This window comes from Tachyglossus aculeatus, chromosome 2 (assembly GCF_015852505.1).
Source record: "Tachyglossus aculeatus isolate mTacAcu1 chromosome 2, mTacAcu1.pri, whole genome shotgun sequence".
Taxonomy (NCBI): domain Eukaryota; kingdom Metazoa; phylum Chordata; class Mammalia; order Monotremata; family Tachyglossidae; genus Tachyglossus; species Tachyglossus aculeatus.
The window spans coordinates 36954359-36981595 of NC_052067.1; the positions used below are offsets into that span (position 1 = coordinate 36954359).

The 27237-nt window shown below is 41.3% G+C and overlaps 1 protein-coding gene across 1 annotated transcript in view; it reads right to left on the bottom strand.

Moving 5' to 3' along the window:
* Positions 1–27237, bottom strand: part of SACM1L (SAC1 like phosphatidylinositide phosphatase) — a 50632-nt gene that overhangs the window by 10900 nt on the left and 12495 nt on the right. The window contains exons 2-12 of the mRNA XM_038767372.1: positions 16512–16609; positions 15289–15363; positions 14359–14486; positions 13778–13927; positions 10844–10903; positions 9748–9781; positions 7491–7592; positions 4704–4789; positions 2256–2342; positions 1288–1356; positions 1121–1200 (exon numbers count right to left, since the gene is read on the bottom strand). Coding sequence (XP_038623300.1) covers positions 1121–1200; positions 1288–1356; positions 2256–2342; positions 4704–4789; positions 7491–7592; positions 9748–9781; positions 10844–10903; positions 13778–13927; positions 14359–14486; positions 15289–15363; positions 16512–16609 — 969 coding nt within the window. The remainder of the gene's footprint in view (positions 1–1120; positions 1201–1287; positions 1357–2255; positions 2343–4703; positions 4790–7490; positions 7593–9747; positions 9782–10843; positions 10904–13777; positions 13928–14358; positions 14487–15288; positions 15364–16511; positions 16610–27237) is intronic.

The following is a 27237-nucleotide window of genomic DNA, read 5'->3' on the forward strand; positions in this document are numbered from 1 at the left end:
ATGAACGAGCCAAACAAACTTTTCCCTCCTAAAGCTTCTTCTATTGGACCTTCCATCTGATGAAGACTTAGCAAATAATTACCTCTTACATCACCAGTGAAGCACATTTGGAAAATGGATAAAGTTGGATGATCTTTCAAAACTATCTAACAAACCCTGCTTCAAGAGTTGACGGGCACTACCTTTAATTTCTAGCCTTTTCTTAGAATCACTAGACATCGGCTTCTCTCTAAAACACTAGCTTTAGGTAACTGGGAGTGAAGCCCAATGGCTTTGTTTCCCCTGTCCTCACCTATAACCCCAGACTCAGACCTAAAACGAAATGAAGCTGACAGAAGCCAGTGGTGGACAGAAAACTGTGCCTGTCCTCACCCTACTCAGGTGGATTCATCCACTGCATCTCTGCCACCTTCGACTAAATGGACAGTTGCTGTCCCATCCTAAATCTGGCACCGTCTTTCACCCTACTCACGTGGATTCATCCACTGCATCTCTGCCACCTTCGACTAAATGGACAGTTGCTGTCCCATCCTAAATCTGGCACCGTCTTTCCAGGAGATCCGGAGCAGAGTTAGCTTTGATATCAGTGAATAATCATTAGCATTCCCAACAGTGAGTGGGGCAGAAGAAAGGAAAGGTTATTCAAGAAGAATAACTCAATTTGCAACCCTCTCAGGAGTTCTGGTAAGAGGCAGGAGAGGATAAAGCTAAAAACACTGACTCAAATTGAGGTTTTAGGATTATCTAGGAATTCTGTATTGTGTTCTCCCATTTCCTAGTATGGCAACTGAAAATGGACCACACTTTTTAAAGCGTACATTTTGTCTAAAACAAAAGAAAGAAAGACATTTGGCAATTTTCTAAATAAAGAACCGTTGGAATAGACCCAACAGAAAGTTGGAAACAGCTGAGTTTCACATTGCATTCCTCACTCATCCATCTTCCTCCCAAAGTACAAACACATTCAAAAAAAAAAGACCCAAACCAAGAACTGAACAAACAATAAGAATATTAAGTCTTAAGCTACAGTGATCTGTTTGATGAATGCTCACACCTATTAATGATCTCACATGATAGCCACTGAGTTAGAAACAAAAATCAAGGATCAATTCTCACGTACCTAATCATTCCATTTCCCAAGGTGGCTACCATTCTTGAAAATGTTTGTTCAAGTGGTTTCTCTGAGCCCTTCTGGTTAACCTGTGAAAAATTCAAACACCAATAACTTCCATGTTTGTTTGAAAGGAGGAATAAAATGTATTTTAAAAAACACATCAGAAAGCATACCAGATTAAGAATCATTTGCTTTCCATAACTAATTATTTGGGAGTCAAAATGCCTCTGGAAACCATCCATCTGGGGGAAAAAAAAAGAGAGGCAAAGACAGTAGATTAACTAAATGTATTTTATGACGCTTACTTCATGGGATTTCAAAAACTCAAATTGTTTGCCTGAATTAAGGAATGGGAAATGTCTTGAGTGGAAGGACTGAGTTCTGTAGAGCAGCAAGGGCGGAGCTCACCCAATAGATAAAAACTAAGGGTGGTGGGCAACTTTACCCAGATCTGCAAAATCCACCCTTCCAGGCCAGGGGCCAGAGGGTGAGTGGAGAAAGCCAAAGAGCAGGCACAGCCTTTGTTCAGGCCTTAATCTCTACCAGCAGCAAGTACTGCAACAGTCCCCTGACTTCCTCAATGCCCCTTTCCACATTAGCTTAACCAATCTAACCCAGCAAGAGTTCTCCGGGCCCAGGGGTTCCCAAAAGCTGTCAAAATAAATCCAATTCTTGATCTTGGGCCTGGAGTCTCTCCACCAACTGACTATTTTTTTCCCACCTCTCTTCCCCTCCTGCCTGTGGGAAAGAGGGTTTATTTTCGTTTTGGGAGGATTTAGGTGATGAATAGATGGAAAGATGTTGACATTTGATTCTGTAGTACAGCAGGAGGTCAGTTACCCTAGCTAAACTAGGGCAGAGGTTAGTTCAGAAAACTGAACAAGTTTGGGCATGGCTCTCTTAAGCATGCCATCAACCTGTTCAGCTACCTAAAACCTTTTCCAGTTACCCAATTAGTCTCAGGCCTCCGGTTGGTCCTCTAGACAACGGAGTCAGGCCTATCTACTGTAATTACACTTCAATTTAATTGTTCTATATTTACACTTGTATATAGCTAAGTTGACAAAGTTCTTCATATAAGAAACTCAGTGTCACTGAGCTTCCATTTTTCAACAAAGACAAAAATCACTCAGGCACGTACATGATTTACTACTTTGTTGATCTGTGGCTTGGGTTTGTACTTGAGGTTTGGTCTTTGGGACCAGAAAAATGGCATTGATCCTCGAGTCTGGAAAAGAAAGGAAAACAGAACAACAGTAAAGGGAAAAATCGCTCGCTAGCACAATACAATCATACATTTTTTTTAACTTTTTGTTGGTTAATTTAGGAAATCTGGAGGCTTAACAGCCTATGATGAACCCTATTTAATGGTTGAACTCTCCTAGTTTGGGGGCCATTTCACAGTCGGTAACAGGAGGATCTGATGCCCACTCGGGCCGACCTCAGCGTGGTGATATAGGGACAACAAAAGGGCAGGACCGGATTGAGGGGAAAACTATGGGAAAGGACTTGACAGCAGGGGGTGAGTATGAATACGGTGAAAACAGAACTCACCTTCCCTCCTAAATGCTCTCCTCCATCTGACTTCCTCATTACAGTTGACACTACCACCATCCTCCCTGTTTCTGAAGCCCTCAAATCTTGGCATTATTCTTGATTCCTCCCTTTTTCAACTCACGTATCCAACCTGCCGCTAAATCCTCTATGTTTTTCCTCCAAGACATTTCATTCATTCATTCATTCAACGGTATTTATTGAGCGCTTACTGTGTGCAGAGCACTGTACTAAGCGCTTGGAAAGTACAATCTGGCAACAATTAAAGCAAGTCAAAGTATTTCCAGAGAGAAAAAAGAAATTGTTTAGGCCAAGGCAAACTTTGTAGTCTTATAGCAAAGTAAGAGTACTGAAATACTGGCTTTAGAAGTCAATAACGCTGTAGCAAAAGGACACATTTAATATTACAACGGAGGAGAGCTGTTGTAGGGACATTCCTCCCATTACCTGAGTTTGTTCTGGGTATAAGGCAATCATCTACAAGTTGGCACAAGCAGAGAGTCCCATATCCACCCTCCCCTCTCCATCCAAACAGCCACCATGGCCCCATAGCTCACCATAGTCTGGCCAGACTTCCGTCTCAGCCTTGTCACTGCTCTACCTGCCATCAGCCTTTCCTCTCCCCAGTCCATACTTCATTCTGCTGCCCAAATCATCTGCCTGCACTCATCTCTTCACTTCTCAAAAACTTCCAGTGGTTGGTTACTCACTCCTCTCTACATCTAACTTCTAGTAGTTATTCACTCCTCTCTGCATCTATAAAAGTCCTGACCACTGGCTTTGAAGGCACTCCATCAGTTCTCTCCTTCTTGCCTATCCACTCTTCTCCTATTTTACCCTAACTTGAACTCTTAGCTACTCCCAAGGTCACCTTCTTCTCTCTCTGCCTCATGTCTGATGACCCTTGCCTCATACCTTTCCTCCTCCAGCTCCCCTCTCCTTCAAAAAACTTCTGAAATCTACTGTCACCTCCTCTCAGCACTTTCACGTTCACTACTTCCCGCTGCACTTTTTTTATGTACTTTCAAACTATACCATTTGAGCTCTTCTTCCTCCTATGTGAAAATTATCTGGTGGCTGTCTCCTCAAGTTAAATCGCTTGGGGTGAGGGATCAGTTTTCTTCTACTGTGCCTGCCAAGTGCTTAAGTCCAGTGCTCTGTACCCAGCGGGTGCTCAATTAATACTACTGATGTGAAAGTAAAGAAACTTCCATGTCTCTTTCTGACAAGATACTCAATGGAGTGTGAAGCTGTTCCTCCACTGCCCCTGTGTTAATCTGGCCCTGAGGGGGTGAAATTTCTTCCAGAGGATTTCAACTCAGGGCAAGGCACCCTCCTTCCTGTTCCATGGCCAATTAAAAACAGCAGTAGCAGAAGACATATATCCCTCTCCCGCCTCCTCCGTGCCAGGGACGGGCAAGAATTTTAGGATCAGCCTGCTCCCTGGAAGACAGGACACATCACTTCAGCTCACCTACACACTCTTAGAAACAAACCCACCACTGATGGACACCTTGGGCTCCATTACTGTATGGAAGCAGGAGTGGTCGGCCTTATTCCACTAATGCAGGAAAAGGAGAAACGGGCAGAGGCCAGGAGGTTTAGTCTTTGCTTACTCTTGGCTCTCCCACTGCCATCTTGGCCCTCCAGATTCTGTTGTCCACCTGCATCATTTCTAATTCAGCAATGCCAAAAGAAGAGGAGCACAGGAAGTAACAGAAGTGTTTTTAAATTGTAAGCTTCTCAAGGGCATGTCTTTATTTCTTCCTCTTGGATTCCCCCAGGATTTGGTTTGGGGCTCCACACCAAGGAGGGAGACTCAATCATTTCTGTTATTGAAGATCATGATATCAAGCATATTTGCTAAAGTTGTTCGCCTGCCTGGCTAAGCTCTGACCTATGGTAACTTAGGAGGTGGGGACCAGGTGTTTGCTTAATGAACACAATATAAGACACAACCCTTTGTGTCCACGTGAGGAAAGCTGTTATTGGATCTACGATATGCAAATAAGCAAAAAAAACCAAACAAACTTGCCTGGACAAATGAGGCTTTGCTCCCATTGTAGTGCACTATCTGTTCTGTTTCTACAAAATTGGCTGCATGTCCCTCTGAATCAATACCTGTATAAATGGCCAAAGATACAAAATGTACATTAACAATTTAGTGGTAGGAACTAATTTCCCGTTCTTAATCTAACCTGTTATTGTTTCTCATAAGTACTTTTCAAGGCATCCATCCGGAGCAAACAAAGACTCAGAGAGCTGGAAAAAACCTTGAGAGGTCACTGAGACCAATCTCCTGCCTTTTGGCAGAGCTACACCGAAGCATCCTAGGGATGAAAAAATATCCTGCTTTTCTGATGATTTTCGTAGACCCACACATACGGCAACCCAATAAACCAAGGTACAAGAGGAGAGCTGTGAAATCAACAAAAAGCTGGTGCTTCGATTTGATTTTAAAATGTCTTTGTAGATGACAAAAACTGTTTCATTACCTCACACTACAATACTAATATACCTTCACTCAAGCACACTTGTGTACACCATTTCTTCCACCAAGGGGCTGCACTATATGCACACTGTTGGAAGAACGTTCCTAATTCTGCCATTTTATTCTATCCAAAATGCACAATGGAAACATGCATTCTGGCAGAACAGAGTGTTCTGGTGAATCCTGCCAGGATTATCTTGAATTGAAATTGGCAGATGACCAGGAATGCATTTCATCATTGCCTCTTCCAACTGAAGAATTTTCTCCCAGAGTTGAAACCAACAACAAAGGGATATTCTAGAACAATATTGCAGAGTTACGTAAAATCCTGCCTTTTCATCATAGTGCCACCAACCAGCTCTATATTTACAAGAGCAGAGCTCAATGTGAGGAGGAAATGCACTTCTTACATTGTTGTGTTCTTTCTCCTGGGTGCTTAGCACAGTGGTCCGCACACAGTAAGTGCTCAATAAATATGACTGATTGATTGAGCAGAATGATGGTGAAGATGAAGCCCAACCCATAAAATTACGTCTTATTTTCCTTTTTCAGGGAGTTGTATTCTTTCCTATTTATTTTCTTGTCCTACAAGAAGGATTGGCAATATTTTGGTGCCAAAGAGGCAAACAAAATGAAAAATTTGAGCAGTTGGTGTGCAGGCAGCCAATCATACATAAGCACACTTCAACAGGGCATACTTTGTTGGGAATCTAATGGTTTAAACGCCTTGTCCCTCCCTCTGCAGGGTGGTGACAGTTTTCTATGCCTTATCTCCGCTCCCTGCCCCGGCCAACCAGCAGAGAACCACACTGGGTTCCAAGAAGAGCCAGACCAGACTCCGAGCCACAGGCTGATGATCCCAGTTCCACAACAAGCAAAACACGGCACTCCAAAGTCGGCTGCAAGGAAGAGTGAACCCCCCACAAAAACCCGATCGGCTCGAGTCCTGTCCCTGAATAGGAAATGGTGGGTGGAGATGGATAAAGGACTCCTACGGCAAGCAGGGGCACAGAAGAATAAAGCTGGAACCCTGCTTGGAGGGTGAGAGCACCTTCTCTACATCTGCCTCCTTCCTTCCTGCCCTGCTCCAGCGGTTTGTGGATCTACGTGCACGGAGAATGAGAGAGAAGGAGGGTCCTGCTTGCCAGAGAGTTGGAGAACTCTGGTGTGCAGGGAGGAGAATTTCTGCAAAGCTCTCAATCTACGGAGAACCAGAAGAAAAATGAACCAACTGCAATATTAGGGCAGTTCTAGTCTCATTAACAGTGTTGTATGGATTGATAAACCCATGTCTGGGGAAAAAAAATACTAAACGATCTCTTGGAGACAAAATATAAAAGAACAGAAAGGACTAAAGAACAAAGGTATGGCTGAATACACAGCTTCCTTTTGGTAGATTTGCTCATGTAAATGCCTAAGTGGAATTACATGTTTATTTACGAATATTTGTATTCACCCATCAAGGAAACAAATTAGTAATGTTACCATTAATAATTTAAAAAGTAAGAACAAACCTACTGATATATATGCATTTACATATTTAATCTTGAAAATCCAGAGAGCATGAGGTTTAACAGCTTTTCTGGGTCCACAAGATGTTTTGCCAAAACATGGGAGTGAGAGACTTTTTGGTTTCTTAAAGAATTTGCAATAACACATGCAGTGTTTTAGTGTATAGAAATCTATTAGATATATTAGTGCCTGGCTCATGGTGCTTAACAAATGCCATCATTATATATTATATTAAACTATTTATGGTGCTGACAAGCTGCCTTTTACTAGAAAAGGAAATTTGATTACCATCCAAAGAGCTTTTAGATTCACAGAAGCATAAAACAAGAATGGGCGGCAACTTGACATTATACTGAAACCTTGAAAATCAAAGCTCAGAAGACAAAAGTAAAATAAATGAGGTTGATACATTGTTTAGTGTATACATTTCAATCATACATTCATTTTTTGTTCTCCATTCCTGAAGTAACAATTATTTTCTGATTCACGCTTTAAAAGAAAACAGTCCTACTGCTTGAAAAATTGGATTTTACTATTTTAAGTATTTTGAGTCTCAGCAAAACAAAATAATTATTTTCCCACGGAGCTGTAAGTGGAAGCCTGCTGCTTAACACCACCACCTAGGGCAGTAATTACTGCACAATGCACCCCAGAAGAGCATCCTAATTATTACATTGAAGTAGATGGAAAGCATTTGGAGAGGCTCTTATCAACAAATAATAATGAAACAAATAAAATGAAAAAGGGTAGATTTGTGCCTTATGAAAACAAAAAAGGAATGTCGACCTTCTGAACGCTGCTAGACATTCACGCTCTTACCTCTTACAAAATAGCGGACACCAGCTCGGAAACAGCTCCTTCTTGAGAGGAGAATCCAATCAAAATATTTTCCATTAATGGAGCAGGAATGCATAGTAATAACTGAAGAGGAAAGTGTCAAGAAAAATATGCTAATCTTGCAATTACAATAAAAATGTTTACTTTTTGATCCAAGTCAACAACCTTCTAGAATGTAAGCTCCGTGCGTGGAGGGAAGAAATGTGCCTGACAACTCTGTTGTACTATACTCTCCCACACGTTCAGTTCAGTACTCTACACACAGTAAGTGCTCAATAAATACCACTGATTGATCAACCCTAATAATCTAGATCATCCACAGCATTTCTACTAAAAAGCCAGAGGGAATAGCATTGTTAAATGACTTCTATAATCGGTAGAAATGAACAGGTTATAGGCAAATAATGGACGTTTTAAAAAGTGCTTTTCCCCATAACGTGGAATTAAATTACCCAGGAGAGAAGGAAATTTCTTTATAGAAATCTAATTCTGTGGTCTAGTAACATTTCAGGAAAATATGTGTTTTTAGAGAAGCAACCTGGGCTTTGGAGTCAGAGGCCATGGGTTCAAATCCCAGCTCCGCCAATTGTCAGCTGACTCTGGTCAAGTCACTTAACTTCTCTGTGACTCAGTTACCTCATCTGTAAAACAGGGATTAAGACTGTGAACCCCCCGTGGGACAACCTGATCACCTTGTAACCTCCCCAGTGCTTAGAACAGTGCTTTGCACATAGTAAGCACTTAGTAAATGCCATCATTATTATTATTATTATAAGGTTCATGCTATCACCTAATATGAGGAGACACAAAGGAAATCTCATACTCAGCTAGTGCATTTGGAAAATCACCACTTAGAGTACTTTACATATGTGATTATACATTTAAATCAACTTCAACCAGTTGGAATACCCATATAAGGAAAAACAGCAAAGCAATCTGAAAATTGCCAAGCAAGCTGTGAGTTAAACAAGAATGTTTATCCAGAAACACGAATCAAAACTGTATTTGGCCTGTTCAACGATTAAATGAAAAGGAAAACTACATGTTAAGAGTGAAAATGTGGCCAATGGCTTTCCTCAATTATGAGACTACTGGTCTATACACTGAAAATAATCCAGCCCCACCACACTCGATCTGGGAAGCAGTGCAGAGGGCCATTCTTGGATGTTGCAAAGGCTTGTCCTTTCACTCCAATCCTAGGAACATGCACGATGCTGACATGAGGACCTAAAAGCATGTGATGGCAGGTGCTCCTACAGTACAGAATGGGTTGCTTAGCAGACAAGGATCTAACACTGAACACACACCCTCAAAAACGGAAATCAATTGGTAAAATGTAAACGATGGGAGCACAGGACTAACACATGAAACATGGCATAATCCAGATGGTAGCATCAACTTGCTTGGGATGAATGGCAACACATTATAGAATCAATAAATCATATTTATTGAGTGCTCGCTGTGTGCAAAGCAATGTACTATGCACTTGGGAGACAATTTAACAGTTGGTAAACGTTCCCTGCCCACAATTCATTCATTCATTCAATCATATTTATTGAGCGCTTACTGTGTGCAGAGCACTGTACTAAGCGCTTGGGAAGTACGAGTTGGCAACATATAGAGACAGTCCCTACCCAACAGTGGGCTCACAGTCTAGAAGGGGGAGACAGAGAACAGAACAAAACATATAAACAGAATAAAATAGAAAATATGTACAAATAAAATAAATCAATAGAGAAATAAATACATACAAACATATATACATATATACAGGTGTTACAGTCTAGAGGGAGCTGCATCTTTACTCAATTTCCCCTTTAGTAAAATGGATCTGAATTAACCAGAGGCTGCCAAAAATCCTTCTGGTGCTGTGTCTGGTTTGATTACCTTCTCTCTATCCCACTGCTTAGCACAGTGTTTGGCACTAGTTCTTAACTAGCTATTATTGTCTTCCTACAATATGAGATTAGTCTGACTTGTTTTTTACAAAGTAAGCTCCTTGTGGGCAGGGACTGTGTCTACTAACTCTATTTTAGTGTACTTACCCAAGTGCTTAGTACGGTGTTCTGCATATAGTAAGAGCCCAATAATTACTATCGATCGATTGCTAGTCACCTGCATACTGACATATTTATAAATCTCTCAGCAGCCATTTCTGCATTACTGCTAACACTTTCCCCTTCTGAAAAATCTGAACTAAAATCTCTAACACTGAAGATTCCAAAATTATGAAGGATACATCCATGTACCACTGGCATAGCAAATCGATGAATCTGAAATGAGACAAAGTACATTTAAAATTGATAATTTCCCAATTTACGGTCGTATGGTAATCCAGGTCTGGAAATGAAACAGAAGTAGAGTCTGGAAAAGCTATGAGCCAGACAAGAATGGCTCCCTGGGAAGTGTTTACACCTTATTGTTCCCACCGCTTGCCCTTCCTCAAGGCTCCCCACAAAAAATAAAACAATACCAGCCGATCATTTATAGACCACATACTATTTTTCTAAAGGACTCCAAGCAAATACAAACAAAGCACTAAATCAAATTACGAGTGATAAGTCTGAAATCATAATTCCATGCTTGAACAGAATTTCTACTAATTAACTAAACCTAACAATTTAAAAAATATATTTACTATTGACATTTTGATGCAAGAACCTTCAGATACGAAGCTAATCAGTGAGATAAATAGTACCTAAATAGGACCAGAAGTGTAGCTGAGAAATTAGCCACCAGAAGAATAGTTTCCTTTTAATCATTTATGTCCTATTACAATTGAGGCTGAAACCATGTAAGACCAATTGTTCTGACTAAAGATGTGAAATAAACTGTGTTCTAAACAAGAAGAATTCCATTACTGAATTCACCATTGCTTACAGGTGTTTTGGACCCAAAGTAAAACCGTACTACTTTATCTTGTGACATTACAAAAAGTCATGTGAAAACAGGAGCAAAAAGGTTTAAATCTAAATGCAGTATATATGGAGAGCACTGAGAGACATACTTGTTCAAAGTAAAAGGAGAGAGAGATGAAAATCTGGTTTATTAAGTCATGATTCACTCCCACCAACTAGAAAAAACAGTCTCCCTCCAGAGTTTTATTTTTTCATTTTTCCTGTTCCTTAATAAGGGGGAACTCATTGTCTCAGGTTGAAGGGAGAAAAACAGAACAGTCCCTGATGTTTTCCAGGGGATCTATTACATTGCTTGCATTTCTTCTGAAAGATAAAATGGATGCCAAACTCCTGAATTCTCTAAAATATCAAACCAATTCCCTTCTTAGAACCCTGATTAAAATAATTAACAAACAGAACATAGCTGGTGTCCATTACCTCTGGCTGAGCAGCAAATTCTCTAAGAAGATGACCATTCCATACAAATCGCTGATCTGCCTGTGAAGAGACGGATTACAAATGACATAATTTTTGTTAATAGGAAATTCCAAAAGTGCTATATAATTTTTAGACAAGGAAATGCTTTAATTGAAGAGGGTTTTTTAAAAATAATTTATCACACTATATATCACTCCTACCATTCCTCTCTAACTCCATGAGTGAGTTGTCTACATCTGCTGCCTCCACTTCCTCTCCTTCAGCTCTCTCCTTGACCCTCTTCAATAGGCTTAAGCTTCTGCCAGTCCACCATAACTGCCTCCTACGGTCACCAATCACCTCCTTATTGCCAAATCCAACAGCTGCCACTCCATCCTAATCCTCCCTCAACCTCCCAGATGCCTCTGCCACTGTGGATCACCCCCTTCACCTGGAAACATTATCCAGCATCAACTTCTCTGACACTGTCCTCTCCTCGTTCTCCTCCTATCTCTCTGGTCACTCACTCTCAATCCCTTTCACAGACCTCCTCCTCTACCTCTCACCCTCTAACTGTGGGAGTCCCTCAAGGCTCGGTTCTGGGTCTCCTTCAATTCTCCATCTATGCCCACTCCCTCGGGGAACTCAACTGCTCCCATGGCTGCAAGTACAATCACTATGTAGGTGATTCTCAAATCTACATCTCCAGCCCTGATCTTTCCCTTTCTCTGTAGGCTCACACCTCCTCGTGCCTTCAGTACAACTGTACTTGCATGTCTTACCAACCCCTTTCATCATCATCATCATCAAGGGTGTTTACTGAGTGCTTACCGTATGCAGGGCTGGGAAAATACAACGTTCCCTGCCCACAACAAGCTCCCCTCAAACTTAACACGTCCAAAACAGAACTCCTAAATCTCCCCTCCCAAATCCTGTTCTCTCTCTTTCCCATCACTGTAGACAGCATCACCATCCTCCCTGTCTCACAAGCCCATAACCGAGGCTTTATCCCCTATTCATCTCTCTCATTCAACACACATATTCACTCTGTCACCAAATACTTTTGGTGCAACCTTCACAACATCACTAAAATCTACCCTTTCCTCTCCAGAGTGTTACCATGGTAACCCAAGAACCTATCCTATCCCTCCTTGATTACTGTATTAGCCTCCTCACTGACTTCTCTGCCTCCTGTCTCTCCCCACTTGAGTTCACACTGCTGCCTGCATCATTTTTCTACAAAACTGCCCAGTCCATGTTTCCCCATTCCTCAAGAATCTCCAGTGATGGCCCATCCCATCTGTGTCAAACAGAAACTCCTCACCATTAGCTTTAACAAATTCACTCACCTTGCCTCCTCCTACTTCACGTCACTACTCTCCAATTACAACCAGCCCGCACACTTCACTCCTCTAATGACAAGCTACACATTGTACTTCAATCTCCCCTATCTTGCCCCAGATCTCTTGCCCACATCCTGCCGCTGGCCAGCGCTTAGAACAGTGCTTTGCACATAGTAAGCGCTTAATAAATGCCATAAAAAAGTCCTCTCTCTTCCCCCCACCTTCAAAGCCTTATTGAAGGCACATCTCCTCCAAGAGGCCTTACCTCAGCCCTCATTTCCTCTTCTCCCATTCCCTTCTGGGTTGTCTTTGCACAGGGATCTGCACCCTTTACCTCTCCCTCAGCCCCACGGCAATTATGCACATAACTGCAATTTAATTATATTAATGTCTGTCTCCCCCTCTAGACTATAAGCTCATTGTGGGCAGGAAACATGTCTAACAACTCTGTTATATTGTACTCTCCCAAGTGATTAGTACAGTACTGTGCGCACAGCTAAGAACTCAATAAATAAGATTGAGATTGATTCTGAAGTAGTTGCTCTCTGTAGTTAGTGACTGGCAACTGTTTTATATTCTGCCTCTTAGTATTATGGCTTCCCTGAAGCTTCTGTGTGAAACGTTACCCTAGTTTACACTGCTGCCATTCCTGTCTGACCTGACTGCTACTGATTCTAAATAGCCTTGGCTATAGAAAGCAGAGATGATGTTTTTCAGGGTCTCGTCTGTGCTTGTGGTCATCCCAGCTTGGTTCAAAATGCAATGGCTTGATAATAGAGCTAACAGCAGCTTGTCTTAAACATTACGTAAACGGACATTTTTCTATATTATGGCACTTCTTTTCCCCCTAATTTCTAATTCAAGTAATTCCAAACTCACTGCTAATGAATGGCATTGTGAAATGATTGGCTTATCCAGCTTATGGTGTTGGACAGGGCTGGGCAAGCAATCCATAGAAACACTCCATTTCATTGGCATTATTATATAGGAACTAAATAACCATAATCCAAACTGATATTGAAGTGTGTGTGTGTGTGTGTGTGTGTGTGTATGTGCGCGCGCGCACGTGCATGCAAGCAAGCTTTTCTCCAGTGTATCTAAAGTAGTTCCAGGGATGGAAAAGTTGCCTTTGGGTGAGTGTGGCTGAAAAGCTGGATGCATACCTGGTTGTCCCAACCACACTATCAAAGCACAAATACTCTTTTTTCTCTCCCTCTCCCTCCAAGGAATTATAAATGAAGGACTTTAGACACAGTACCTCCAAGATATATAGAGTTCACTGTAGTAGGCTCTTGGGAAGTACAAAATAAAATAAAGTTCCCTGCCTACAATGAGCTTTTTTCTAACAGACATTAAAATATTTACAAGTAGTACAGTCAAAATAAGTAACTGAATGCACTAGTCAAAAGCCGTAAGTACAAAAGGGATGAAGATGGGTAAAGATATCAGAGTGCACTATTTGTAGCCCTTTGAACTTCCTGTGAAAAAAGTGACACTTCCAGCCAAAACTCTGCCTTATAAGCCTTTTTCTAATGGATTTTCTCAATACGATTTTAGATTTATCCATTCACTTAACATGCACAAAACAGTTGTCTCTCAGCAAGATTCTTACCCTTTCCAAAAGACTCATCTCCTGAAATTCTGGGCTGGTGTTTGACAACCGCTGCAGAGTATGTGTCAGATCGTACGTAGTAGAAAAGTAAAATCCATCCACATTCAAAACATGGTTTATCATTGCTAGGAAGGTTTTGTTGTCCTGCAACTGTGGGTGAAAAAACCAGTAAAGAGTTTTCTTATTTACCAAGTTATGGGGTGTTCACAGAAGGTCTGAATAAAGCTTTTTATCCAGCCAATATGAGAGATGAGAGGGGCTCCTGAGGAGGGAGGAGAAAGGGAATGAAACCTAAGAGAGTCAAGGTAAGTCACTCAAAGCACTGAAATTACACTGACCACTCTTTAGGTTAGGATATATTCCCATCTGCACCTAACAGGCACTCAAGCTTCCCCAGAGGTAAAAGAGTTGAATGATGGTATAACACGTCCAAGAAAAGCTGAGTTTTCTCCTGCAGCGCTTGGGGTACAGAGGCCTAACTACTAAACTTCAACTTTTGGGGAATGCATGATAGGGTAAAAATTAAGATTGATTCTTCCCATAGCTTTGACTCTGTTTGGCCTTTACCAATCTACTCCTACCTGAATATCAGTTAAGTGCAGCATCGTCTTCTTATAGGAGAGGATATCAAAATCCGTTGCTTTCCAGATTGCATGACTAAAGAATTCACCTACTTTTTTCTTTTTGGTTATTACAATAAGGTAGCTCCCTGTAAAGGTAAAGAATACCAACACTGGACATTCAAAAGCAGCAATTCTTAAGTAGATAAAGAAAGTTACAACATGCAAGATAGAAAGGAGTCATTTCATTAACCTTAAAACTGTCATAAGCTCCTAGGATGAGAAACACCATCCTTTTTACTTAGAAAAACATCAAATGAAGCACTGTACCACAAAATGAGCGAAGCCAAAAAACACGACATATGAATTCAAAAGTCATCAGTCAGATTATGAATTTCAAATACGTGAATGTAGAAGAGAGGCATTTCTAAAAGCAAAGCTTTAGAGTGAATGAAGGCAGGGACAAGGCATGCCTATCACAGATGGATAAAACACAAATCTATAAATAATTTATTTATACTAATGTCTGTCTCCCCGTCTAGACTGTAAACTCACTGTGGGCAAGAAGCATGTCTACCAACTCTGTTGTATCGTACTCTCCCAAGCACTTAGCTCAGTGTCCTGCACACAGTAAGCGCTCAATAAATACCAATCAATCAATCAATCGTATTTATTGAGCACTTACTGTGTGCAGAGCACTGTACTAAGCACTTGGGAAGTACAAGTTGGCAACATATAGAGACAGTCCCTACCCAACAGTGGGCTCACAGTCTAGAAGGGGAAGACAGAGAACAAAACCAAACATACTAACAAAATAAAATAAATAGAATAGATATGTACAAGTAAAATAGAGTAATAGTAAAATAAATAAATAGAGTAATAAATAGAGTAATACCACTGATTGATATGTAGCAAAATTGCCCAAGTATTTCAGTTTCTTAATTTGCTTACCTGCCACCAGTCGAATTGTGCCCAAGACACCAAATATTGGTCTTGTAACAGCTGAAGGAGGAACATCCTTTTTTACTAAAAGGAAAAGACAAAAGTCTCAGGAAAAACTGCCTAAATCCATGAGATTCATGGGGAGGACATGAGAGATGGAAAGCCTATCTAGTTCATCTCCCTGCATAATTTACTCTTAAAATTGTTGATTCTAAAAACACATCAGTAGGATTTAATAAGCGTGTTCAGAAAGTGACCTAGGGAAAAAAAGTGAGAATGGAATTTTTACATGGCTTTATCAAGAAGAAAATGCTCCTAATCAACTAATGAAAATGACCACTAATCTATTTGCTTTATTCAACACAGATACAAACCCTGAACAATGGAAAAGGGTCAGATCTTCACCATCAATAGTTAGGGAATTCAGCCAGAATGGAGAGTGGCGTCAACTGTAGACTGCTGGAATGGCCGCAGGTGATTTGAGGATTGCTTTTATAACAAGGTCCCCATTAGATGAACATACTGTAATAAGCTATAAGCCTTTTGGAACACCGGAAAAAAAAAATGCAGGTGGAAGAGTGATACAAGCACCCTGCCCCCTGTAAAATACTAATCTGCCCAGCCTATGATCAGATTCAAATGAACAGATTCAAGAAGGGAAACGGTCAGTGATGGAAATGAAGTCAGAAACATCATGGGACTCTGGAGGGTGAGGGACATGAGGCAGCGCTCTAGTCTGAACTACTTCCCTGAAACCTGGCCCTTCAGTTCAGAGAAAGCAGGAAAGGTGGTCACCCCCGACCCACCCATGTGGCCCTTACTCCTACAAATAATCAGATAGCCCCTGTGTTACTATGATGCCACTGCTAATGGAAGCATACACTCTGGCAGCAACGACAGCTGGGAAAAGAAATTGGAATTTAACAGAATTTCAGAGTCATGTGTTCGATACAGCAAATAGAACCCTCTGAAAATCAAGTGACGACTGTCAAAATATTTAGCTCAAGAGTTTAGACAGGAGAGACACAAATCTGTTACGAATAAGCCCTGATAAATCTTTTTCAGAGTAAATTTATTTTGGCTTAACTATTGTGAACACAAACACTGAGAAGTACCTGATAGTAACAAATGGCGTGACAACAAAGCATTCGGTTTTACTCATTCTTCTTACTCACATAAGGTACCTTCCTCCTTACCCCAGACCCATTTCTACATACCCCTGAAAACAATACCTGTGAGGGTGACCTCTGTGGAGACTCGATCAATAGCCAGTACATCATTTGCTCCATCATCACAAGCTTCCACATAAAATTTCTCCGGTGTTATATGCCTAAAAAACATAAAATAAAATTTGTGAATAGTACAACAAACAAGGAGATAATACTTTTCCCTCTTAAAAATAAAGGTTAGAGACAGATCAACAGGCAATAACTTCACCAACTTATTTCCATGACAGGATTTTCATTTGATCTCCTTATACTACATCTTTCTAAAAAAGCCTTTAAAAAGCAGGTGCTTGTATCGTCTTCTGAAAAATCAATCAATCAATCAATCGTATTTATTGAGCGCTTACTGTGTGCAGAGCACTGTACTAAGAGCTTGGGAAGTACAAGTTGGCAACATATAGAGACAGTCCCTACCCAACAGTGGGCTCACAGTCTAAAAGGGGGAGACAGAGAACAAAACCAAACATACTAACAAAATAAAATAAATAGAATAGATATGTACAAGTAAAATAAATAAATAGAGTAATAAATATGTACAAACATATATACATATATACAGGTGCTGTGGGGAAGGGAACGAGGTAAGATGGGGGGATGGAGAGGGGGATGGGGGAGAGGAAGGAAGGGGCTCAGTCTGGGAAGGCCTCCTGGAGGAGGTGAGTTCTCAGTAGGGCCTTGAGGGGAGGAAGAGAGCTAGCTTGGTGGATGGGCAGAGGGAGGGCATTCCAGGCCCGGGGGAGGACGTGGGCCGGGGGTCGATGGCGGGACAGGCGAGAACGAGGTACGGTGAGGAGATTAGCGGCAGAGGAGCGGAGGGTGCGGGCTGGGCTGGAGAAGGAAAGAAAGGAGGTGAGGTAGGAGGGGGCGAGGTGATGGACAACCTTGAAGCCCAGGGTGAGGAGTTTCTGCCTGATGCGCAGATTGATTGGTAGCCACTGGAGATTTTTGAGGAGGGGAGTAACATGCCCAGAGCGTTTCTGGACAAAGACAATCCGGGCAGCAGCATGAAGTATGGAATGAAGTGGGGAGAGACACGAGGATGGGAGATCAGAGAGAAGGCTGATACAGTAGTCCAGACGGGATAGGATGAGAGCTTGAACAAGCAGGGTAGCGGTTTGGATGGAGAGGAAAGGGCGGATCTTGGCAATGTTGCGGAGCTGAGACCGGATTTAGGGAAGAGGCAGAGAAAGGAAAAAGGAATGTTGTAAGGCAATATTTTTTTAGATACGACACAGCATAATAGTGTTTTAGGAAGACAAGAAAAATTACACAAGGCTAGCTTGGTTTTCATCGAACAACACAATGACCTAATACTGAGACTGCTGCGTGACTCTAATAATCTCCGGATTTGTTTAACATATAAACCCACTTATGCCTAACCTAATTTACTCCACTTAAGACAGTCCACTGCACCCAGTGGAAACACAATAACTATAATTACTAAATTACAATGGAGGCACTAGAACAAACATCAATATCAATTGGAATAGTTCCTCAAGAGGATACTTTCTCATTTTTTAAAGTCATTGGCAATTAAAACGATTTTGCCATATTAACCGTACTGCTTAACCTGGATCAAGAGCTGCCTGATTCTTGTTTTCAACTGTTTGTGTGGGGGTAGGGGTGTGTGTGCTGTGTTATATGTTTTGTTTTGTTCTCTGTCTTCCCCGTCTAGACTGTGAGCCCATTGCTGGGTAGGGACTGTCTCTATATGTTGCCAACTTGTACTTCCCAAGCGCTTAGTACAGTGCTCTGCACACAGTAAGCGCTCAATAAATACGACAATGAATGAATGCTGTGTGTGTACGTGTGTGTGTGTGTGTGTGTTGAGGGTGGGGATGGGGGGAAGAGAGGAGAGAAGGGGTATTTGTTAAGTGTTTACTATGTGTCAAACACTGTAGCACGCACTGGGACAGCTACAAGGTAGTCAAGTTGTACACGGTTCCTGTCCCACATGGGGCTCCCAATCTAAGGGGTATCTCATCCCCATTTTACAGATGAGGAAACTGAGGCACAGAGCTGTTACGTGACTTACCCAAGGTCACGCAACAGACAAATGGCGGCATATTGGATGGAAAATGAGGCCAAAAAGAAGGGGGAATGAGACACCTTGGTGATGCAAGAAACATGTTTGAAGGCCCAAGACAGCACAAAGGAGATACAAAAACAGTCAATGGTACTTATTGAGCACTTAATGTGAGCAGGGCTCTGCACGAAGCACTTGGGAGAGTCCAATATAAGAGAGTTGGTAGACATGTTCCCTGCCCACAATAAGCATGCAATCAAGAGATGGCTTGGATATAGAGTATGAGGTACATAATGGTGGCCTATCAGGAAGTCTGAAATACGAGGATATTTGGGGTGGAGAGGGCACTCTTTAGAAAGCGGAAAACAGAGACAGCCCCTTCCCTCAAAGAAAACATTGCACTCTGCAGTGCCTAGGCTTTGCAACAGAATGAATTTCCAAAAAAAATCCAAGGCATCATAAAGCACCCCAAAACTGATGACAATAATTCATTTAACGTTCTTTAAATGCAGACGCTGTTGCATCGTATACTTAGCAAGGTCACTATACTAAAGGTCAAATTTCATGACTACTGAAAGATCAGAAATACTTTTTGAATGATTTTTCAAATCAACCCCCCACATTTTTAAATCACCTTTGTAAAGCATAAAATGTATTCAGAACTGTGACGGACCATCAGAGAGCTCTTGACCAAAGCACATACGAATTCATGCCAGACTAATGGTAATGAATGAGTCAATTTTAGTTTGGACAGTGTAATATTGATAAAAACGGGTCTGTGGACTAGCAAAGTTTTCACACTCCTATCCAGACAAAAGGACACTTTAGAATGAGCGGATGAGTGAACATTTGTATTAACGTTGTGAACCCAAAGCTACTTTCATTCATTCTATGATCTCAAAACACTTATCAGAACTTCACTATACCACAACACCCCATGATGTAGACTCAAAATAGCCCTGTTTTAATTAGTTATCTGGAGGGTTGAGTGATTTTTCCAGGTTTCAATGCCAGTGATAGGGGTTATGTTTTCCTTTCTACTGCTCGAATCAAGTCAAAGATTCATTCATTCATTCAATCGTATTTATTCAGCGCTTACTGTGTGCAGAGCACTGTACTAAGTGCTTGGAAAGTACAAGTTGGCAACATAGAGAGACGGTCCCTACCCAACAACGAACTCACAGTCTAGAAGGGGGAGACAGACAACAGAACAGAACATGTAGACAGGTGTCAAAAACGTCAGAATAAATAGAATTAAAACTATATGCACATCAACAAAATAGAATAGCAAATAAGTATAAGTAAAATAAATAGAGTAATAAATCTGTACAAATATACAAAAATGCTGTGGGGATGGGGAGGAGGAGAGGAAAAAGGGGGCTCAGTCTGGGAAAACCTCCTGGAGGAGGTGAGCTCTCAGTAGGGCTTTGATGGAACAGTTGATACCACTGATGCAGTGGTGAAAGCTTCAAATAAAAGTACCATAGTTTGAAAGATCAGTCTACTCAAGAGAATTTCAACCACCTACTCAAAACACTCTTCAGACTAATAAAACAGTCCTCTAATGGTTTTGCTTCTAAGTATAGTGGTGAATAACCCCGCCTACCACGCGGAAGAACGGGTTTTGATTCTCCAGTTGGGAGGCATTAGAATTTGCAGAGAAGCAGCATGGCACAGTGGATGGAGAACACGTCTTGGAGTCAAAAGGTCATGGTTCTACACCCGATTCTGCCTCTTATCTGCTGTGTAACCTTGTGCGAGTCACTTTACTTCTCTGTGCCTCAATCACCTCATCTGTAAAATGGGGATCGAGACTCTGAGCCCCACATGGGGCAGGCACTGTGTCCAACCCAATTTGCTTGTCTCCACTCCAGCGCTTATTACAGTGCCTGCCACACAGTAAGCACTTAATGAATATCATCATTCTTCTTATTATTTTAGAAACTACTACAAATTAAAGCCCCGACTTGTGTGGTTCAGCCCATCTTTTTAAAGCTTAACAAGAAACCTGGTGACAGACAGCACTGATTCACCAACAGCAGAACTATTAGCACAGCAAAATCAGTCATTTAACGCTGGTTTCCCCAAAAGAACAGACCTGCTAGACTGAATGTTTTCACTGTGCAGTAGGGTGCTCTGCACACTCCAAGCTCTCGTTACCATCGATCAATTATGCACAGAATTCAAATTTTACCATTTAATCAGCATGGAAGCAAGAGACAAAAGGAAAGGCTAAAACCACACTCCACCCTGAAGTTTCTCAAAGAGACATAAGCATGTTTTCGATAAAGATGAATTCTCTTCCTGTTCTTTCTATTGTACCACAGAATTTGATGAATCCCCCGAGGGACAAAGGATCATGTCTACTTGCCACCTGCGTATTCTCTTTCGGCACTTAGTACCATGTTCTCAACATAATAAGCACTTAAGAAACACTATTACTACCTTCTTGGAATTATGGAGGTTTCGTCATATTGCATATTCCAAGTTCAGTTACTAGGTCGGACATTTAAAAGCAACCTGATCAACTGTTCATTTGGGTTGGACAAGGTGTGAGGCTGGTCTGAACTGAGATGAATGCATTTATTTAAAAATAGTAAATGCATTAAATCGCATCCCTCTAAAGGCAAGGACATAGGTGGATGGCATAATCGCCTTGAGGAATGTGACAATAAGGTAGTAAGTAATGCTTCTGATCCAGTTCCCTGAGTATTCTAAACCAAACGATATCTGAAATTAGTCACATGCATGACGACCACAGAAAACAAGTAAATATAAGTGAAAGACACATATCTCCCCACTCCTCAAAACCTTACACTGACTCCTCTTATCCTTTGGCATCAAACAAAAATTCTTGACAGTTGGCCTTAAGGCTCACCATCAACATTTTCCATCTTACATATCTGCTCTCTTCCTTTTTCTTTTTTGCAGCATTTGTTAAGCACTTACTATGTGCCAGGCACTGTACTAAGCGCTGGGGTAGATACAAACTAATCAGGTTGGACACAGTTCATGTCCCACACGGGGCTCACGCTCTTAATCCCCATTTTACAGATGAGGTAACTGAGGCACAGAGTACTGAAGTGACTTGTCCAAGGTCACACAGCAGACAAGTGGCAGAGCCAGCATTAGAACCCAAGTCCATGCTCTATTCCCTAGGCCACAAGAGAGGATTAAGTCCTCCCTATATTCAAAGGCCTCCTAAAATCCCATCTCTTTAAATCCCACCTCCTTCAACAAGCCTTCTGTTTATTCAGCTGTAGGCTCAATTATTTATTTTGACTATGCTAAGCTGAAAATGTTTTCATGTCTGTCGCCCCAATTAGAATGTAAGCACCTTGTGGGAAGGGAATGCTACACCTGGCTTTGTTGTACATTCCCAAACCCTTAGTAGAGTACATTGCTCCCAGTGGGCACTCAAATACTTCTAGATTGTGGGCCCGTTGTTGGGTAGGGACCTACTCTATATGCTGCCGACTTGTACTTCTCAAGCGCTTAGTACAGTGCTCTGCACACAGTAGCTCTCATTATAACAGAGTTGGGCGAACTGACAACAGCACAATATTGCTTTTATAATGAGCAGAGGTAAAACCACATCCCATATTTACTTTAACATAATTGTTCAGCTCAGTTATAATTATTCACAACCAAGAGTGAAAGTCACTTTCCCAGAAAAATGATTAGAGTAATATACCAAACCTGATATACTGCCAATGGAAAATTATTTGCTTTTTCAAAGGTTATTTACTCAGAAACACTGCCATTCCACCTGTTTACAGAGCCCATACATTTCTCACTCACAAAATGTTTACACACTTTACTCAATTATTGGAATTTGAGGCTCACTTCTGAAATAGAGAAAAGGGGGGATGGGAAGAGACAGAAAAAGATGGACAAATACTGAAACACAGGAATGGTTCCTGGCCTCCACCTGGAGAATGATCCACTCTGGAGAATTTGCAAAAAGTCCTAAGTAAAATTACACTGTCTGAGGGAAAACTAATAATTAAGTGATTTCAACACAAACAGCCAAATGGGAAAATGACACTTCCTAGTTTTTAAGGCAGTCTTTCTACCAGGAGTCAACCTGCTTTCAAGATTTTCCAATATTCTAAAGATGCATTTGAACACGGAGGATTCAATTAACAGAAATGTCCTCCTGAGGAGAGATGCCACGCAGACCTAGGCTGTTTTATCAGGGATGTTAAATCTTATAGAAGAAAACAGAAACTAAAATAGAATGATAACCATCCTGTAATGTACCTGTTCTGGCTTATCTCATATTGCCTGTGCTTGTTTCTATTGTTTTGTCCTTTCCTTGTTTCTATCATGACTCCTTCTCCCCAGCCACTTATTCCTTATTTAAACCCCTTGGGGACCAGAGACTGTTCAATTCTGATCCACCTGTTTTGTTTTGGTTTCCCAGTGCCTCGTACAGTATTGGCTGCTTAATAAATACTATTACTACCACTTCTAGAAGACTGTATGGAAAACTGTCAAATCTTAATTCAAACAAGAAGAAAAAAAAGAGCAAGGGTTTGGGTGCAAATATTAATGCTTCTGTATTACGATTTCAAACAGAGCAAACTAGTATCGCTTGCTAAACAGCATGGGGGAAAAGGAGCTACAGATTCTCATACAAAACAGCAGCTGCATTCCTGGACAAAACCAGACCATATAAATTGGTGTGTGAATTAGAATGGCCTGATTGAAACGGTAGGAAGAATCTGTTGTCTGCTCAGGAACCTAGTCCCTTAGTTTCCACTGCCCGAACGGTGCACAAACCAATCCTACCTTTGGGTTTGTTTTCTCCTGAATTTCACAATTATTTACAGCGGCCCAGCGGGGTTCATTCAATCGTATTTCATTCATTCAATCATATTTATTGAGCACTTACTGTGTGCAGTGCACTGTACTAAGCGTTTGGGAAGTCCAAGTTGGCAACATATAGACGGTCCCTACCCAAAAGTGGGCTCACAGTCTAGAAGGGGGAGACAGACAACAAAACAAAACATATTAACAAAATAAAACAGAATAAATATGTACAAATAGAGTAATAAATACATACAAACATATATACAGGTGCTGTGGGGAGGGGAAGGAGATAAGGGGGGATTCATTCAATCGTATTTATTGAGCGCTTACTGTTCATTTGCCCCTGGACTGCCAGGTGCAATTTTGGCCACTGCATCTTAGGTCAGAGTTTATAAAGTTCCCTGTGGAGGGAAGCCAGTGGACTTGGTCCTGTACCACTGAAAGCAGCTGGTGCCGGGGTCCGGGGCTCCAGGCCCCATCCTGACACGTTCCCAGTTCCTAGGCCTTCCCAGACTTCCCTCCTTTCCCTCCCCAAAGCACCTGTATATATGTATATATGTTTGTACATATTTATTACTCTATTTATTTTACTTGTACATATTCTATTTATTTTATTTGGTTTACATATTTTGTTTTGTTGTCTGTCTCCCCCTTCTAGACTGTAAGCCCGCTGTTGGGTAGAGACCGTCTCTATATGTTGCAAACTTGTACTTCCCAAGCGCTTAGTACAGTGCTCTGCACACAGTAAGCGCTCAATAAATACGATTGAATGAATGAAGCTAAAAGGGGTACAAAGAAAGGCAGCTAGAGTGGTCAGGAGGCTGGAACAGCTTCCACGTGACAGAGGGAAAAAAATGAAGATCTCTCACTCAAGAAAGTACATGATAAATCTACAAAATCACGATGGGTTTGGACAGCTACTGTTTGCCAAATCCCAGACCCACAAGGGCTGCGGGGAGGGAGCAAGGGAGACCTCACTCTCCACCCAGGAGAACTCAAGCATAAGAGATTGAACAGGCAGAATATGACCATGGGTATAAGAGGACTGTATAAATTACGGGATGGCTACAACGGGTTATTAAGGATGCTAAAACAACATCATTAGGGATATCATAGAGGGCAAATATTGTATTTACTAACCTAATTTCTGCACCCCACTTTTCACAGAGCATAACTGTAAGCTGTGACAGCCTTGCACCAGGGTAGGGGGAGAGTGGAAGGCTGAGAATGAACCACGCTAGCAAGCGGTAGAGAAATTCATTAGGGAGGGAGAGTAGTTCATCGATTGCACCAGGGGAAGGAGGAGCAGAAGGGGGAGGCGAGGGTAGTTAATCAGGAGCACGGGACAGAGCAGGTGATGAGAGTTAATTTATTATGTGAGGGCTGTTAAGGTAACTGAATGTACCACTTGCGAAAGGGCCATAAAAGTAAGGGAGGCAGGTTCAAGTGTTCTCCTCGCCCTGTTCTTCCTCTTGCTCTTCTTATTGCTACACTTAATCCCCCCATAAAAGCCCCTCTCCTGCTTTTGCATTGAAGCTAAAGCCCACCCGTACCCGTTCCAAATTTAATTACACGAGAAAATGCCACTGGAATTCTTTTAGTTAAGTTTAATGGGTTTGGACACCTTAACTCCTCGGCTCCCCTGCCCAAGGCAACTTCACAAGTTGGAGTTTTTAAATTAAGAGTCTGGCTTTCCATTTAAGGCACTAAAATTTTCTAATATTAATTATTGCTGCTAGTTATTATAAAGAGAGACAGGGAACTTGGAGTAAAACTCTAGAACTCCAAATTTCCTAAATTTTCCTCTAAGCCTCTTGGCAAACTCTGTTTATGATGTCCCAGGGATAAACACCCAGAGACATAAAAGTGAATAAAAATGGTAAATAGGTAGTAACAGTTACACTTTTTAAGAGCCATGAGTGTGCAAAAAACTACTATACAGTGGGGGCAAATACAAGTTTGAGAACTATCAATCATATTCATTGGGCACTTACTGTGTGCAGAGCACTGTACTAAGTGCTTGGGAGAGTATGGTATAACAGTTCCCTACCCATGACTTTACAGTTTAGACAATTACTGGCCCTTCTGGGGGGCCACCATCGAAGAATAAAGGGAATGGATGAGGTTGACAACATACACACAAGATGAAATAAAAACATAAACACAAGACAAGGACAACAACAAGTACAAAAAGAGCAATAAGGCCATGGAAGAGGAAAGGTGATCAATACAGAAATCCTTCCAAAAAGACCACTATTGGTCAACATGGGTGTCCAGCTTTCCTCATAATCCAGAACTTTCCCCTTCTCATAGAGGAAAGAGATCTATCTCTCCAATTAGATGATAAACTCTATATGTTCCCAACTTGTACTTCCCAAGCGCTTAGTAAAGTGCTCTGCACACAGTAAGCGCTCAATAAATACGACTGAATGAATAAACTCTAGACCAGGATTTTAAGGAAAATACCCCCGAAATACTAAGTCACTAACAACACATTCTTAGAATCTACTTCAAAGGCCAGTTCAACATTTACACAGTTCAAGGACACAGTATTCACGACTTGATTGCTTCAAACAGAATTTGGACTACTGTGAATCACTATGGGGGATACAGCTGCCCTGAATACTTTTTCTTTCCTCTGTAGTGTCACCATAGTGGTATATTGAAGGGTTGACCACCCCAAAAAATCTATGAACCAGCTACAGTCATTCATTTCTGGGTGTTGTTATTTCACTGAAAAAACTGATTTGCTAGTAACAATAATAATTATGGTATTGGTTAAGTGCTTACTATGTGCCAAGCACTTTTCTAAGCGCTGGGGTAGATACAAAATAATCAGGTTGTCCCATGTGGGGCTCACAATCTTAATCCCCATTTTACAGATGAGGTAACTGAGGCAAAGAGAAGTTAAGGGGCTTGCCCAACGTCACACAGCAGGCAAGTGGCGGAGCTGGGATTAGAACCCCCGCTCTCAGACTTTCAAACCCTTGCTCTTTCCCCTAAGCCATGCAGCTTCTCGTACACACAATATGGTTCCACTCTTAAACTGTGATAGCAGCTAAAGTTAGCAGTTTGAATATCTTAAAATTCCCTAACAGAGTCAATCCCAAATGCACACATTTTGTAACATGCAATAACTTGCCCAGTGTACTGCAAGAACTGGCAGCATTTCCTGCTTGAAGACCACTGACTGACCTCTCAGTCATGGCAAAATCACACAGTTTGAATTAGAACTGCTTTTTAAATATTCGTTTTTATAGGTTCGTTACACAAACTAACCCAAGTCACAGACAAAACTATTTAGTATGCAAGAAAAGATTAAGAGGAAGAGAATCTTTGAAAAAACAAAAACTACAAAAAAAGATCATCTTATTCCAAATCTCCAGCATCTATTTAAGGTAATACATGAAATTTCATTGTTGGGCATGGCTAAGGGGAGGAAAAAAAATCAAGACCAATGCCAAGGTTATTAGCATCTGGAAAACAGACACAAGAACAATTTCTAATCATTCAATGTTTACTATTTGCAGAGCTCTGTAGTAACTGCCTGGGAGTGTATAATACAAGAGTTAGCAGACACATTCCCTGCCCACAACAAGCAAGCATTCATTCCATTTTTCTGGCATCAATGCATTTTCCTATCCCAATTTTTTGTTCATTTAAACTCTCATGTCTAGATCATTTCCATCCCTACCACCTCAGGGGCCATGGTAACAAATGATAAGAAAGGCGTTGTCTTCTGAGAGAGCCGTAACTGATATACAAGATGAAGCCAGATTATCCTTCACCCTAAACTTTTATAAAATTGCCAATGGATGGATTACAATCAATTTTATAAAACTTTTCTTGTAGAATACCAAAAGTGTCTTGTGCTCTTCAAAATTCAGAGAC